At 45.8% G+C, this 17977-nt stretch overlaps 1 protein-coding gene across 1 annotated transcript; it reads left to right on the top strand.

The window, feature by feature from the left end:
• Positions 1-16836: 16836 nt before the first annotated feature.
• Positions 16837-17754, top strand: LOC125343170 (melanoma-associated antigen 10-like). The gene has a single exon (XM_048335436.1). The coding sequence runs from the start codon at positions 16837-16839 to the stop codon at positions 17752-17754; it is 918 nt and encodes a 305-aa protein (XP_048191393.1).
• The last annotated feature ends 223 nt before the right edge of the window (positions 17755-17977 follow it).

Raw genomic sequence — 17977 nt, 5'->3', positions numbered from 1 at the left:
TTTTTGGTCAACTCCTTCTCTGGGTCTCTGTGTGACTCTGTCTCTGATACAAATCTTGCCCACCCTGACCTGGGAAAGAATTGCTAGTTACATGTTGGTTTTACGCTAGTGAAATAGGTCTAGTAGAGGATAGCTTCTTTTGTAAACTTTGTTTAAAGCAACTTGGTTAGGCTCATACTCCTAAGGGCCCAATGTAGCTCTCTCACTAAGAAATCAATGATTTGACTTCATGTACATAAAACCAGTGGGGAATGAAATAAGTATAGGGTCTAAGGAACATCACCTTGTTTTCACAGCCATCCAGGTGCCTTGCTGGGTGGTGGGGGTTGGCTCAGAAAGGCCTAGAGGTGACATAGGCCATTTTTTAAATTGCAGATATCATGTCCTGCTTGTTTAGGTCCAGGAAAGCCTTGCTACAGTGAATGCTGGCCCTGGGTATTTCCTTAGATAGTTTGCTTTTGTTGGGTTGGGTCCCCCACCCCAAACATGTGATGTTTGTCTTTAAGTGCTTTGTGCAAGCTGTAGTCTGTGCTGTGCGGGACTCTGAGACAGGAGCCCATCTGCATTCGCTGGCTGTCTAATAAAAACTCCCCATTTGACCTTTCAAGATGTGGCTTCTCTGTTTCTCTCCACTGAATTCCCATACAACAAGAGTACAATCTTAAACTGGGCACTGGTGGCTCATGCCTGTAACCCTAGCTATTCAAGAGGCTGAAATCTGAGGTTAGTGGTTTGAAGCCAACCTGGGCAGGAAAGTATGTGAAACTATTATCTCCAATTAACTAACACCAAACCAGAAGGGGAGTTGTGGCTCAAAGTGGTAGAGTGCTAGCCTTGAGCAGAAAAGGTCATGGACAGCAACCAACCACTGAGTTCAAGCCCCAGGATTGACAAAAAAATAGAATCTTAGCAGGGTGCCACTGTTTCATAACTTTAATTCTAGCCACTCTGTAAGCCCAAAAGCCTCCTCTCCCATAGCTTAGCATGCTTCTTTCCTAAGTAACACAATGCCCACCTAGTAAGGGCAGTAAATAATCAGCCTCTACCCCCCTCTACTTTGAGATACCTTCCTTTAGGGCAATTATAACCATATAAGGCAACAAGATCCTCTTAGAGTGACCCTCAGGTCTGGGCAGTTGCAGGACCCTTATCTACCATTTGAGCAGCAGCCATAAGTCCTAGGCTGACATGCTGAAGTCCCATGGTCCGCATGTCCACACTGGGGTTCCCCTCCTCTAAGACCTCCTAGGTTATATATGTCATCCCAGACAATAGACAACACTTCTCATATCTCCCTGGTGAGAAGGGGTCTTGCCAATCCCTTTGCTGGAAATAAACCTTTCCTTTTGTTCTTTTGTACATGTCTGCTTGGTTTCTGGCAATGGCTAATACATTCTAACACACTCAAAAGCAGAGATCTGAGTATCAAGGTTCAAAGAGAACCTGGACAGGAAGTAGGTACAGGAAAGACTCTATCTCAAATTAACCACGAAAAAGCAGGAAGTAGATCTATGCCGCAAATGATAGAATGCTAGCCTTGAATTTAAAAACAAAAAGAAAGAAAAAGGAGAAAAAAACCCTCAGACAGTGCCCAGGCCCTGGGTTCAAGCCATAGTACCAGCAAGCACACACATTCATGCACTCAAAAAAACAACAACAACACACTACTATGTTATTATTCCAGAAAAACTCAGACAATACAGTTCATCCCAGATCAACACCATGTTCTTGATTTTAATCAACTGTAAGGATCTTACTCTACTGCTGTGTCTCACTAGTCCCAACTCTTTGCTCTGGGTATTATTTCTGCAGCATTGCTCCTCCTTAAATACAACATTTAGTGGAGCTGTAGCTCAAGTAATACAGCTTTAGCCTTGAGCAAAAGAGCTCAGGGACAGTGCCCAGGCCCTGAGTTCAAGTCCCAAGGCCAGCACAACAAAAAAAAAATAAGGGGCAGATATAGCATGTGACCAGTAATGTGTCCTATCATGATGTATCTTGTTCCCATAGGGCCTCTGGCTCCCGCTGAAATGCATCTTCTTTTATTGTGCTAGTCCAAAGGCTTGGACTCAGGGCCTGGGCACTGTTCCTGAGCTTTTTTGTTTGTTTGTTTTGTTTTGTTTTTGGCAAGTCCTTGGAGCTTAGAACTCAGGGCCTGAGGGCTGTCCCTGGCTTCTTTTTGCTCAAGGCTAGTACTCTACCACTTGAGCCACAACACCACTTCTAGCTTTTTCTGTTTGTGTGGTGCTGAGGAATTGAACCCAGGCCTTCATGCATGCTAGGCAAGCACTCTACCACTAAACCACATTCTCAGTCCTTGCTGAGCTTTTTTGCTCAAGGCTAGCACTTTGCCATTTGAGCCACAGTTCCACTTTTGACTTTTTTGTAGGTTAATTGGAGATAAAAATGTCATGGATATTTGTTATGTCTTGGGTTGGCTTTGAACAAAACACTCACTTTTTTTTTGTCAATTCTGTGCCGTGAACTCAAGGCCTGGGCACTGTCCTTGAGCTTCGTTTGCTCAAGGATATCTCTCTACCACTTGAGCCACAGCCCCCTTTGGGGATTTTTTTTTAAAATATATTATTGGAGATAAGAGTCTCATGGGCTTTCCTGCCCAGTCTGGCTTTGAATGCAATCCTCAGATCTCAATCTCATGAGTAGCTAGGATTATAGGTGTGAGCCCCCCAGCCCCCAGTTTTTCTTTCACTTTTTAAGAAACTTGAGCTTATTCAGATTTTCAGTTTCTGGACTTATTTGTATTTTGTTCCAGAGTAAAAGAAACTATTGCTTATGTATTATTGAGGCTTCAACTAAAAGCCTGGTCACTGTCCTTGATTTTTTCTGCTCAAAACTAGCACTCTACCACATGAGCCACAGTTCCACTACTGGGTAGTTCATCAATTTTCTTTTTTTGGCCAGTCCTGGGGCTTGGACTCAGGGCCTGAGCACTGTCCCTGGCTTCCTTTTGTTCAAGGCTAGCACTCTGCCACTTGAGCCACAGTGCCACTTCCAGCTTTTTTTGTTTATGTGGTACTAAGTGTTGGGAAAATGGAGGAGACCGGAAAAGGAATTGGCTGGACTTGATCATCAACAGGCGAGGACTGTTTATTGAGGAACAGTGAGGGGCACAGACCTTCCTGGGATTTGAGGTTGTGGGAAGGAGTGAATTTGGGACCAGGCTTATATGGGGTCTGAGCAAGGAGGCAGGTTATTGGAAGCTCCACTAGGTCTAGAAAGTTGGGGCCCACAAAGGATTGTGTACAGCTGGGCCTAGGTGAGATGCCCTGCCTGCACATCAAAGCAGGTTCTCATATAGAGGTTTTTCCTGGTGTCTGCATATCAAAGCAGGCTTGCATATTGCTCACAATGAGGTTTTGCCAGGTGTCTGTATGGACCTGAGGCAATAGGGTGGGGGTCAGTCCTTCATAGTCCATCTTTGGATACATAGAAAGAATGGGCCTAGAGGGGAGAGGCAAGTCCTTCACTAAGGAATGGAACCTAAGGTTTCATGCATGCAAGGCAAACACTCTACCACTAAGTAGTATTCCCAGCCCCTGTTCATTGAGTTTTGAAGGCAAGAGTCTCATAGACTTTCCTGTCTGGTCTGGCTTTGAAATATGATCCTCAAATCTCAGCCTCCTGAATAGCAAGGTTTACAGGTATGAGTCACTGCCACCAGCTTATATGCTGGTCTCAAATTCCTTAGCTCAGGTGATCTTCAACCTCCCAAGTGCTGGGATTACAGGAGTGAGTCACTCCATTCAGACCCAAATATTAAATATTAGACCAGTGGATCATACTTATAATCCTAGCTACTCAGGAGGCTGAGATCTGAGCATCACTGTTCAAAGCCAGCTAGGAGATTAAGGTCCATGAGCCATTCTTACCTCCAATTAACTAACCCTCATTTTATTTGCAATAAACTACTCAGAAAAAGCCACGTGTAGTGCTGTGGCTTAAGTGATAGAGGGATAGCCTTGAGTATAAAGAGGCTCAGGGACAGAGCTCAGGCCCTGTGTTCAAGTCCCACGACCCACAACAACAGAAAAGGCTGGTTAACTTGACCCCAGTACATGGAAGTGTTGCTGGGGATAAGAAGCTATAGAGGAGTGAGAGATAGAACAGAACTAGACCTCTACAAGAGGTTCTAAGACAGAATAGATAGGTACAAAGACAAAGAAATTCAAACCAGGAAGTAACCCAAATAAAAGAGCAGCAAGTAGGGCATGGTGACTCACGCCTATAATCCTAGGTACTCAAGAGGCTGAGTTCTGAGGATCACAGTTTGAAGCCAGCCAGGGCAGGAAAGTATGTGACATTCTTATCTCCAATTACTCACCAAAATTCAAAAGTAAAGCTGTGGCTCAAGTGGTAGAGAGCTACTCTTGAGTAACAAAGCTTAGGACAGGGACCAGGCCCAGAATTCAAGCCCCAAGGCCCAAAGAAGAAAAAGAAGAAATCAGCAGCAGGTTGCCCTCTCTTCACTATTTACATGTTCAGTTACAAAAAAGGGGAGACAAAGGCACTCCCTACTGATGCCTTTTCTCTTGAGATATTAAGAGGCTGCTAGCTTGGCTGGAGGCCAAAGGTTGTTGGTTTTTTTGTTTTGTTTTGTTTTGTTTTTTTAAACTAACAAGATAGCCATCTTCTGGTGTCTCCTGCCTGTAATCCTAGCTACAACTGAGACTGAGATCTTAGGTTCCCAGTTCAAAGCCAGCCTGAGCATGAACGTCTCTGAGACTCGTGTCTCTAATTAACCAGTAAAAAAGTCAGAAGTGGAGCTATGGGCTAAGGCTTAGAGCATTAGCCTTGAACCAAAAAAAAAAAAAAAAAAAAAGCTCAGGGACTAGGGTTCAGGCCCTGAATTCAAGCCCCAGGAACAGTACCCCCCCCCAAAATGAGCAGAAATCCCATCCCCAGGTGGAGAGTACTGAAATAATCCAGTTACTGCATTGTTGTCCTTCCTGCATGCTGGAGATTGTCAGGCTAGACTTGCACTCCATCCTTTCATTACCCCTTATCCCCTCATGACACAGGGAATGGCAGACCTGATTCCAGGTCCTTGAAAGAGAGTGTCCTGGGGTCACTGAGAGTTCCAGGTATAGGCCAAGACTGGACAGAGGAAATAAAGCCCCAGAAAAAAGGCCCACAAACATCCCAAAGTCCCTCTGTTGTCAACTCTCACTGGTAGCTTCCTACTCCAGTTATTGGCCTTAAGTTAGAGTGAATTAGAGAAAATAAAGCATGGGAAATAGCAACTGGGAATTTGGAGACCAACACTGTGTTAATGAATAGCTTCAGTAAAAGTAAAGTGAGGAGATCAGGTCTGGACTGTGCTATCTTGGCCACATGGTGGGTAATGGGGTCTGTATTGTCTTCATGGTAGGGGAAGGTGAAGCCCCTACCTGAATCCCTGGCAGCAGGAGTGCAGGGACTTGAATGATAGGTTGCTAAAGTTGTCAGTCCTATGCCTGGGACTTGAAGTTCCTGTGACCCTGTCCCCAGACTGGACCCTATTTAGGCCTGGACCAGCTCAGGTGCCACGATGCCATGCCACGTGTCACTGGGTTGGTGTCCTGTCTTCGGTTTCCTGGCTTTTCTCCATTCAACATGGCATTTCACTTCTCGCTGTTGGAGCTGAATTGGTTTGTTGGTATTGTTTCTGTTCTTTCTTTCCTCTCCAGCCATCATAGATCAGTTTTCTAATAAGGTTAAGTGCATTTGCTGGATGCTGGTCCTTGAGACAGGCGTGTAAGCTTATAGAACGTCCCCCAGCCCATAAGCTCTGCCCTTGGCAATGCGACTTCACCCCTGGCTACCTGAGGGGCAGGCGGAGCACCTCCCACCTTAGTTGCATGAGGGTATAAAGACCCCCCTAAAAGAGAGTTCAGGTGCCATTTTCCTCTCTGTGGGAACTTGGCCTTGCTGGTCCTGATGGCAATAAACTCTTTTGCCCTACGTGACTTTGTCTATGGTCTGTGGTTCTTCTGGGACAATTTTCCTTTCAAGGAGTCCACCATGCAGTCAGCGGCCTTTGAATAAAGACTCCAAGATTTGACCTCTTGAAATGTGGCTTTCCAGTTTTCTCTTCATACAAAAAAAGTCTTATACTTCCTCATTAACTGCAATGTTTAGTCAAAAAAGGAAAAGAAAGTTAAAAACCAACTCTCTTTCTTTCTCTGCTTACCCAAATAATTAATTAGTGTGCTCTGAGAAATGAACAAAGACATCCTTAAGGAACTTTATCATAGGAAAATGACACCTTTTGGCAATAAGCATGGTTTGGTTTTTTTTTTCCTGATTGCTTTTTAAATTTATTTTATTGTTATTATGGAGATCATAAACAGAGGGGTTATATTTACATGAATCAAGTAATAAGTGTTAGGAAAATGGAGGAGAATGGAAAAGGAATAGGCCACTAAAAAAAAAAAAAGCACCACTATGCTAGGAAGTTGGGGCTTTTCCTTGGGCCCACAAAGGATTGTTTACAGCAGGGCTTAGGTGAATTGCCCTGCCTGCATATCAAAGCAGGTTCACAGATTCCTGAAGTTTTGTCTGGTGTCTGTATGTGCCTGGGGCAATAGGGTGTGGGAGGGTCAATCCCTCAAATAAGTACATTTAATTTCTCACCTTGTCATCTAGTCTCTCATTCTCTCTCATTCCTCCTTCTCATTCTATCCACACCTTGTATAGCTCACTTTCATCAATGTCCAGTGTGTTCCACTGCTGCACTTTTCAACCTTTTCCCTCAGATTCTGTGCCCTCCCCCACCCTTCTACAGGTATGAACCTGGCACAAACATGTTTAAGGAAGAAAATTTATCTTGGGTTATGGACATTTTCCTTGGTGGTTATATGAGCGAGAATCCATTCTTTACTTGAAAGTATGCTGAAACATTAAAGAGCAGACCAACCTCAAAATCTCTGGCCAAATTAATAAGACAGTGTAACATCAGGAATGACAAAATGAAGCTGGGCTTCAGTGGTTCACGGCTCTAATCTTAGCTACTCAGTTGGCTGAGATTTTGGGACTACAGTTCAAAGCCAGCCCAGGCAGGAAAGTCTGTGAGACTCTTGCCTCCATGTAACAACCAGAAAACTAGAAGTGGCATTGTGGCTCAAAGTAGTAAGCACTAGACTTGAGCACAAAAGCTCAAGAAAAGTGCCCAAGCCCTGAGTTCAAGTTCCATGACTGGCACAAAACATTGCCAAAACTTACCATGTGTTTGATCCAAAGGACACATTTATGCTAAGGTAAATATGAGCCAAACTCCAATCTACTTTTTCACCATACATACCTGAAGGGCTTGCCTCTCCCCTCTAGGCCCATTCTTTCTATGTATCCAAAGATGGAATAGGAAGGATGAACCCTCACCCTATTGTCCAGGCGCATACAGACACCAGACAAAATCTGTGAACCTGCTTTGACATACAGGCAGGGCAATTCACCTAGGCCCAGCTGTAAACAACCCTTTGTGGGCCCAAGGAAAAGTCACCAACTTCCTAGACCCAGTGGCTCCTTCATTAACCTCTGCCTCCTTGCTCGATCCCTTAGAAGTCTGGTCCCAAATTCACCCCCTCACACAACCTCCAATCCTGGAGAAAGGCCTGTGCCCTCGCTGTTCCTCAATAAACAGTCCTCCTCTGTTGATGATCAAGTCCAGCCTATTCCTTTTCTATTTTCCTCCATTTCCCTAACAACACCTGTGATGTTTACAACATTACTTGTATCTATTATCAGTGTGCCTGTACTGATTTCAGGGCTGTGAAGTATTCTTTCTCTTTCTTTCATTTTAGTTAAAAACATGCTCAATTTTTATCCTGATATATCCTCAAATTCTTGTCTGTGATAAAATCAAGAACTCATTATCCAAGGGCCAAGCAGAGGCCTCCTGCCATCTGGAAACTTTATCCCCAGACCATCCTAGTCACTGAGCTGGTGGCAGCCTCACCATTCCTATTCCCCTCCACTGGCCTTAACACACCTACCATTCAGGTTGTTGCTCTGTAATCCTTGGAGGTTGGATTTCAGGCATTTGAAGTGGCTGAGATAAAAGCTTAAGGTGGTAGGAGGAGCCACACTTACTTTTATCAGATGGAGCCACAGTAACCAAGCTGCACCCTTGTTGTGAACCTTGTGCATGCCATTATCCAGTTAGAAAAACGCATACTTATGTCTCAGGAAAGTTTTTCATCCACAGTATGGCCTGCACTGAATTTGGTCAACTTGCACTCTTGTCCTTTGGCAGCTGCATCTTTTCCTGAGAAGTTCATGAAGGCCAGCAGAAAGGTGGGGGTCTGGTTGCTTCTAAGTGACCACAGTTGCCCACTGTGAGCCCAGAAGAGGCCAGAATAATGGGATCTCACAAATCCTAGCCCACTCTTCTTGTCAGTTTTGAGGGCCCAGTGTTGTCCTTGAAGGCTCTATAACAACTGAGAGCTATCTCACTGTGTCTTCTGTATAGTCGATAGCCCGGGAGCAAATGCTGTTCTTGTGAAACAGTGTCCTCACATAAACCAGCAGACAAACTCCAGATGAAGTCAGGAGCCAAGGTGAGATACACACAGTAAGCATATTAAGAGGCCTCCAATCCTGGAATAGAGGGCATCACACATTGCCCTTGCCCATATGTCCTCCATGTAACCCTAGAGCCTCAGCCTTCCTTAGTCTCTTCCCTCAGGAGCTGTCTCACTTCCTACCTCAGGCTCTCAGGGAGCAGATCTACCAGGGAGACAGGAGTCTCTATGACTCCTGTACTGAACAGGAAGAGCCCATGTGAGAGCCTCTAGGGTAACTTCTCAGGGAAAGGCACTTCCATGTTTCTTTGCTCCCCCAGGCCTATAAATACTCATTACAGAGCTTCTGCCCACCATACTCCCTGTCATCCTTAAGGAAAGCTAAGAGGTTTCACAGTCAGATGAGTCACACTCCTCCCAAGCTTGAGGGATGCCTTGAGTCCCAAGGGAAGGCCATTAGTCTGGTGGGTGAGATGGTTTCATGACTGAAGAGGGGCTCCTACCATAGCCTCTTCCTACTCCTCTCCTCGTATCCTAAACATCTTACAGTAGGTGACTGTTGATGAGATATCACATTATCCTGAGTCCTTAGGTACCTCCTTTCTTCCTAGCTCCAAGGTTTCTACTCCACAGGCTCTACTTAATAAGATTTCCAGAAGAAATCATTCCACTGAAGAGGTTATTTGAGAGACTCAGTATGATGAGTGTGTGGTGTTAGGTCTCAGCACTTTCCTGTATTACCACCCTTTTCTTAAAGTCATTTCGCTTCTTCCCTTCCATTCAAATCCACAATCTGCCTCACAGCCAATCCCTCTTGGCTGCCTCCTCTGCAATGCTAACCAATTACCTGTCATCCTGTAAGAAAAAGCAAGCAGAAATCCACACATCAATCATAGTTTATCCTTGGTATATTCTAATGCCCATAGTCCTTTAGACACAAAAGTTCAAGCTAGACTCTAAGTACAGAGATGTCTTCTTGAGAGTCCACACCTTTTTTGATTTCCTGAGGATTTTCAAGAAGTCTTGGACTTGTCTCATAATGAAAGTTACTTGGACTGTAGCCCAGAAGGAAGAAGGAGGATTCCTGAAGACACTTGGCTTTTGATGTAGGATTGGTGTGTGCTTTCTATTGGAAACTGGTGAATGGACATATAAACAGATGAAGGAGTTTCTTTATGTGGTTAGAAGTTGAAGTACCCTCAATAATGGAGTGTGAGCATCAACTATTTTTTGAAACTGAATGTATATACACCATGCAATCTTCCTAAGGGTCACAAATGGGTGCTTAGAGGTCATGTTCGCTTATATCTGAAAGCTTAATTCACTTTGTTTCTTTCTTTTTCTTATTGTCAGTAATGGGACTTGAACTCAGGACATGGATGCTGTCCCTGAGCATTTTCACTGAAGGCTCGTGTTCTACTGCTTTGAACCCCAGCACTATTTCCATTTTTCTGGTGGATAATAGGAGATATGAGTCTCAGGGACTTCCCTGTAGGGGCTGTTGTCAAACAGCAAACGTCAGATCTCAGCCTCCTGAGTAACTAACATTACAGACATGAATCACTGGCACTCTCTTTGTATTGCTTCTTGCCTAGTTTCTGCTCTAAAGGAAAACACTGGCTGTTTGAGTATTGCACGTGTACAGGTGTTCAGGTATTGATGGTCATGTGGAACATAGTGGGATCACAAGTGATTTTATTCCTGTATCAAATGGAATGAGAAAATCTTCAGTCTATCAAGAGGATAAGATAGTATTGTGAATGGAGATACAGAAAATGGCTTGTGAGTGACAAAGGGGAACTTTCTCTGCTGCCCTTTCCATGTCCTCTTCAAATGAGACAGGGTAGCTTAGGATTGAAATACATCTATCACAGAGTAGGTATCTGGGATACATAGAATTTCAAGGCAAATCTTGACTTCTCAGAAATGTCTGAAGAGCCAGGCACTGGTGTCTCACATCTATAATCCTAGCCACTCAGGAGACTGAGATCAGACAGGATCTGAGTTCAAAGCTGAACCATGCAGATAAATCCAAAGTACTTTAAATCTCCCATTAAGCATCAAAATGCCAGAAAGTGGAGTTGTGGCTTAAGTGGTAGAGTGCCAGCCTTGAGCAAAGATAAGCCAAGTGAGGGCACCGGGCATGAATTCCAGCCCCAGTACCACACATTAAGAAAAGGAAAGAAATGCCTCACCCCAAGAAAGAAAATATATTTTATCCAATAAGCTACAATCGCTAACTTTATGAAGACCTACTATGTAACAGTTTTGGAGAGAAAGCATAAGAATCCATGCATATTTCTGCTCACCTTTCTGAGCTCCCAGGAGCACTACTCTCCACTATAGTACATGTGATGTTTGCAGACATTTGAAAGACACTACGAATCTCCATGCTTCCTTGTTCCTTTCAATTGCAAACACAGCTGCCACATGTTAGTATGGTAGACTACCAAGATGGAAGTACCTCAGAATAGAGAGGACTCACAAAACCAAATTTCACTTCATGGGCCCCTAAAAGAATCTTTGGTGTCTTATCCCTTTCAAATCCCCAGGCATCATGCACATTTCAGCTAGCAGAAATTTTAAGTCACAGCTTCAAATTTTGCTAAGTTTTTCTAAATGTTTTCACTGGAAATATAATAGTTCATTTACCCTTGTTGCACAAATATCTGAACTTGTGAATATATTTCTGGCTATTTCCATAACTGAACTCTTGCTCTAAGGGCACTGTAAGTGTGACTCTGGCATATAATATTTTAACACTGATTAAATGGCTTTTACACAGAGATGCCATGTATAAATATGTCTCTCATAATCACATTATAATACAAGCTTAACCGTGTTCTGTCTCTTTGCCAAGAACAGTTAATAGAACATGACAGCACATGTAACTTCTTTTGTGGATCTTGAGAGACACCATCTTGTTCTAAGTTACTAGAAAGGGATAGGCCTGGGCCTTGTGTGAACTTGGGAACAGTGGAAACCTGATTCACAGTGGGAGAGTCCCCAGGTAATTCATGTACAAACTCATTGTAAGTTCAGCACAATGGGGAGGGGCAGTGTACTCAGGAAAATACCTCCTTCTGTATGAGGAAACCCTGAGAGTCACAATCTTCTGAGGTCTTCCAGTCAGGCAAGCAGAGAGCTCAGAACTCTGTCAGTGGTGAAAGAAAGAATCTGAGGGGGGCAAAGGAAGTGATGGACCTAGATAGAGAGTCCCCAAAGATTCCATCTGTACCTTTGCACTTAGCTCTGCAACTAAGAGGCATATTGTGTTCAGAGAGTGACTCTGAACCCTGGGAATCTCTCCTTGTCACTCAAGGAGCACTGGGATTCTTAGAGTGGGACAGAGAATTCATATATATATATATATATATATATATATATATATTCTTTCTTTGTTGCCAGTCCTGGGACTTGAACTCAGGGCCTGAGCACTGTCCCTGGCTTCTTTTTGCTCAAGGCTAGCACTCTGCCACTTGAGCCACAGCGCCACTTCTGGCCGCTTTCTATATATGTGGTGCTGAGGAATCGAACCGAGGGCTTCATGTATAGGAGGCAAGCACTCTTGCGACTAGGCCATATCCCCAGCAGGGACAGAGATTCTTTTTTTTTTTTTTTTTTTTTTGGCCAGTCCTGGGCCTTGGACTCAGGGCCTGAGCACTGTCCCTGGCTTCTTCCCGCTCAAGGCTAGCACTCTGCCACTTGAGCCACAGCGCCGCTTCTGGCCGTTTTCTGTATATGTGGTGCTGGGGAATCGAACCTAGGGCCTCGTGTATTCGAGGCAGGCACTCTTGCCACTAGGCTATATCCCCAGCCCAGGGACAGAGATTCTTGACATGAGGGACCTCGGGCTCTGTGTGGGGCAGATGATAGCTAAGGGAAAGAAGATCCCCAACACTAGTGAATGTCCCCCCAAATGATCCATCTGCACCCCAGTCTCAGCCCTGCACCAAGGAAATCCTAGCACTGAGAACATTGTCCTGACATCTGTAGCTCTGAGACAGACAGGCTCCGGCTCTAAAAGTGCTCACTGTTTGGATACTTTGTATGGTAAGGATAAAAAGTCCTCTCCCTGACAGGACCAAATGGCTCATGCCTATAATCCTAGCTACTCAAGAGGCTGAGTTCTGAGGATTATGGTTTGAAACCAGCCTAGGGGAAAAAAAACTCCATAAGACTCTCACCTCCATGAAACTACAAAAAAAAAAAAAAAAAAAAAAAGCCAGCAATGAGCTGTGACTCAAGTGGTAAAGTGCTAGGCTTGAGCACAAAAGGTAAGGGGCAGTGTCCAGGCCCAGAGTTCAAAATCAGCCCCCGCGCCCCCAAATCCTCTCCCTCCCTAGATGTTGCTCCAGATAAAATCTGGGTGAATCCAAGCTGTTATTTACAAGCCATGCTCATCGAGGCATTTAGTATCAGAGTGGCACTCCTCCACTCGCCACCTCTACTTTATTTTCAGTGTTTTTGGGTTTGGGCTCAAGCCCGTATACTTGCAAGGTAGGCACTCTGTCAATTTTTTTTTTTTTGGCTAGTCCTGGTGCTTGAATTCAGGGCCTGAGCACTGCCCCTGGCTTATTTTTGCTCAAGGCTAGCTACTCTGCCACTTGAGCCACAGCGCCACTTCTGGCCATTTTCTGTATATGTGGTGCTGGGGAATTGAACCCAGGGCCTCATGTATACGAGGCAAGCACTCTTGCCACTAGGCCATATCCTCAGCCCCACTCTGTCAAGTTAGATCCTCTAAACTTTACAATCCCTGGACCTCTGGGTTGTCTCCACCACTTTCCTGACCAGGCTGGCTCTGAACCACAATTCTTAGATCTCAGCTTCCTAAGTACCTAGGAAAGGAAGCATTAGTGTCTGGCAGGTGACTTAGTGTGAGAATTTTTTTGCCAGGCCTGGGTCTTGAACTCAGGGCCTGAGCACTGTCCCTGGCTTCTTTTGCTCCAGGCTAGCATTCGACCTCTTGAGCTACAGCTCCATTTCTGACTTTTTCTGTTTATGTGATACTGAGGGATTGAACCTACGGCTTAGTGCATGCTAGCACTCTACCACTAGGCCTCATTCCCAGCCACATTACGGTAAAATTCTTATAAGGGGTTCAGACTGTCAGTGGTTCAGGGAGGAGAGGTAACTAGCAGATAACTAGAGGAAATCCTACTGTTAAGTGCAAAGATGTCACCTCAATCTCAGCCCTGGACCCAACAATCCACCCCCTCCCCCAGATTCCACTTCAGAATCCTGTGACCATGGAGACGGATTTGAACACTAAACCTGGAGAGGAGAGGCAGCTTGTCTAAACCGGATCCAGGAGACAGAAGTGATCGACAAAAGCTCAGTTTCAGGTAGAGAAACATAAAATAAGCAAAGAGTGTCACTGTCTTGACACGCTCAGTCCTGAACCCTGGGGAATATCAGGACAGTTGAGAACTCCTCCACCATTATGCGCTTTAACTCTCACCAACCCAGCTAACCTCAGGTTTCCCCTTGAGGGGACTGTCAAAATAGCAGCCTTAGTCTAGGGTCCTTGGATATTTGAGAGGGAGCAGAGAAAACTTAAAACTATTTGGGAGGTCACCAAAAAAGCTGTATTCACCCTTGTTCTCAACCACACTCCTGAGGGCCTCTGGGAAGGTGAAGTCCACCTTTTCACTCCCATCTACCACATAGGACACTGAGAATCTTTGTCTGAAGACATTGGTGTGGAGAGAACAGGACTCTCTCGGGCCTATGTGAGTAGATAACACACTCGTGGTGGACATGGGTCTGGGTCATTAACTTCTACCATGGAGTGAAACAGGAAATGGAGGTCTTGGTTGGTCAGGGCCAAGACTGTTAAGGAAAGGACCTTAATCTCCAGGTTAAGGGAGACACAGAGGAAGTCTCCCAGTGATGTCAGGCTAGGCAGGCTCTGTGCTTTCTTTTTCTTTTTTTTTCTTTTTTGCCAGTCCTGGGCCTTGGACTCAGGGCCTGAGCACTGTCCCTGGCTTCTTCCCGCTCAAGGCTAGCACTCTGCCACTTGAGCCACAGCGCCGCTTCTGGCCGTTTTCTGTATATGTGGTGCTGGGGAATCGAACCTAGGGCCTCGTATATCCGAGGCAGGCACTCTTGCCACTAGGCTATATCCCCAGCCCAGGCTCTGTGCTTTCTGACCAGGTAGGCAATGCCATACATAGCTTCCAAGGTCATAAAGAGTTAAGGATTAGGGTAACAGAAGAATCCTGAATTTATCAGAGTAATGGTCCAGATGCTCACTGACTTCTCAACATGAAGACTCAGGAGCACCTGGGATTGGCCTAGAAATCCTGGCACTCACTCATGCAGTGGGAAGCCTCAGATGAGGTGATGAAACAATGAGTCTTTGTTTCTCTATCTAAGGGATGGGGTAATTCCTCTATGAAGTCAAGGTGAGATGTCAGAGAACCTAAAGGATGGGTAACTTGCCCTTCTTTTCAGATTCAGTCCTGATCTTCGTCCAGCTTGTGGGAGGTGAACCATATCGAGAGGTGTGGGACTTCTGATTGGATTCAAGGGGAGGATTTAGGTAGGAATACCTGGATAGTGGAGGGCAGATCACAGGTAGACCTTTACACAACTCATTATGCTTGGGAGGCCTAGCACAGCATGCCTCCATTCAGGTGACCTTGACGTTCACTCAGGCTCATTTCCTGGAAGAGTAAAGCTTGGTCTGAAGATGTCCTCTGCCAAGCAAAGCCCTGAGAGTAGACCAGCAGATCCTTTTCAAGATGTAGGGAAAGGACTTACATTGTAAGTCAGAGCGGCTCCAGGTACCACAGTGGGGAAGAAATGATGCCCGTGCTTTCTCAGGATCGGCAGGGGGGTGAGGAAAATGATAGACTTGGCCTTAGACTTGACTTGCAAGGTACAGATGCAGATCAAACGAGGAAAAAGTTACAGACCTTGTGAAGAGTGATTGTGAATACCTTGGGAGATCCCACAAAAAAGAAAGCCCTGGATCCCACTCCATCAGCTTTGAGAAATGTTTGCTAGCGTGCTCACATGAACTGTTTATATCCTTGTCTCCCAGAAACCTACTAGCAGAGGCGTCAGAGTGACAGAAAGAATTGGAACAACGTGGCCAACAGGAGGGAGTATGCAGAACCAATCTGCAGGCAAGGTGAGAAGTACAACACCTCCATTCATACACATGGGACTTTACTGCCATCCTTGCTTCCTTTACTTACAAAAAGCCTAGACATCATACATGCATTTGTCTCCCCATAAATCTTCAGGTTTTCTCAGAGAAATAAGTTTCTGGATGTGGGATTGTGGCCTCAGGTGCTCATAGGGAAGATCCTAACCTGACATTTAACAGGTGAACACTGAGCCAGTCCTCCACCCACACGGCCCATACGGCCTGTGGTCACCTTTGCCCCTGGTCACGCGTGATGACCTCTCTTGGCCTTTTATTGCATTAGAAGGATCTGGACACCAGTTGTGAGACTGTTGTGCCCCAGGCCAGCAGAGAAAGAGCCACACATCTCCAGGGGAACTTTAGGGGCCTAGAGTGAGTTCAGTAGAGGCTGCCTATTGCAGAACATTCAGGAACTTGTAGTATACCTCCTCCTTACTGTCAGGCCTGGAGGCCCCATGTTGGCCTTGCATGCTGGGGTGCAAGGGGGACAGAGGCCTGACTCACTGCCTGTGGCTACTCCAGGGAGCAGGAGGCAAAGGCCTTGGCCTGAAGTGCTGTCCTCATGCGATCCAGCAGCCCTTTCTCTGCTGCTCAGAATTTAAGATGGAGGTGCAGATGCTGAAACCATACCATAGGCTTCATTCGCCACCCCCCCTCCAGAACTCCCCATTACCCAGCACTACCCTCCCCACCAGCTCCTCAGAGACTCACTTAGCACCCTGTGCCTTGTTGAGTGTTCCCTGACTCTTAGCCTTCAGGCAACAGACATAAGAGGAGACAAGAATCTATGAGGCCATGAAACACCAAAGGGAAAATCCAGGAATCAGTCCTAAGCAAGGGGTAGGAAAGTGGCTTAGCGGTGGAGTGCTTGCCTAGCATGCATGAAGCCCTGGGTTCTATTCCTCAGCACCACATAAACAGAAAAAGCCAGAAGTGGTGCTGTGGCTGAAGAGGTAGAGTGCTAGCCTTGAGCAAAAAGAAGGCAGGGACAGTGCTCAGGCCCTGAGTCCAAGGCCCAGGACTGGGGAAAAAGTCCTAAGCAGGCTGCCAGGAGGAACCTTTTCAGCTGAAACTGCTTCCCTGCTTTCTCTCCCACAGGCCTAGGAGTCATCCCTGAGCTGCTCTCCACCCTTTTGATTAACATCTAGAAGGGTCACGATGATGCCACATACCCCCCCTGAGCCTGAGGATGTCCTTCAGGCCCAAATGGAGGCCACAGGCCCCGAGGAGGAGCAAACCCCCCAGGAGGAGGAGGAGGAGGAGGAGGAGGAGGAGGCTTCCTCTTTCATGACAGCCCCCAACCTAAGGGAAGCACTAGTGAGGCTCATTGGTGCCATAGTTAGGAGGACAACTGAGGAACTGTGCAATCAGAACAGGGAGGCGTTGCGCGTCCAGAATGACGAGGTGTTGCAGCTGGCCCTGCAGAACGAGGCACTGGCATTGGTGCCTTTCCTGTTAGAGAATTATAATTCATGCCAGCCTGTAAGTGATGTAGATTTGCTGAGTCGCATCACCGGAGAGTACCGGAGATACTTCACCATGATCTTAGAGAAAGCTTCTTGGTGCACTCAACTTCTTTTTGGTATTGAGTTAAGGGAGGCCGACCCCTTCTTCCATACTCGTATGCTTGTTATAGCAGCAGGGATCACTTACGATGGCATTCTGAGCCACGTGCAGGGCATGCCCAAGACAGGGCTACTGATAATCATTCTGGGCATTATATTTACGGAGGGTGGCCGTGCCACGGAAGAAGCTATCTGGCAGGTGCTGGAGAAAATGGATATATATCCTGATGTGGAGCACTTCATTTATGGGATACCAAGGAAACTGCTTAGGGAAGACTTTGTGATCGAGAAGTACCTAGAGTGTCATCAGGTGGTCCACAGTGACACCACTGGCTACGAGTTCCGGTGGGGCCCACGGGCGTATGCTGAGACGACGCCAATGCAAGTATTCGAGCACTGGGCCAAGAACAGTGGAATCGACCCAAGTCGCATAGCCTCACTGTATCAAGAAGCATTACAGGAAGAACAGGCAGCAAATGCCGAGGCTATGGCTTCTTCAATAGAGGAGTGACTTTCCAATTTGATGTTAGGATATCAGTCCCACATTAACACTCATTGGAATAGTGATCCTCTTGGGAATGGTCAAAATTTTATGTGAAATAAAAATATGATTCACTGTGAATTCTTTTTTTTTTTCCTTTTTTTTTTTTTTTTGCCAGTCCTGGGGCTTGGACTCAGGGCCTGAGCACTGTCCCTGGCTTCTTTTTGCTCAAGGCTAGCACTCTGCCACTTGA

This window comes from Perognathus longimembris, chromosome 28 (assembly GCF_023159225.1).
Source record: "Perognathus longimembris pacificus isolate PPM17 chromosome 28, ASM2315922v1, whole genome shotgun sequence".
NCBI classification, from domain to species: Eukaryota; Metazoa; Chordata; class Mammalia; order Rodentia; family Heteromyidae; genus Perognathus; species Perognathus longimembris.
The sequence above is the reverse complement of the archived record's forward strand: the minus strand, read 5'-3'. Positions and strand labels throughout refer to the sequence as shown.

What these genes read in the sequence shown, in the direction of transcription:
- LOC125343170 (XM_048335436.1), top strand. Translation starts at nt 16,837, where the DNA reads ATGATGCCACATACCCCCCCTGAGCCTGAGGATGTCCTTCAGGCCCAA.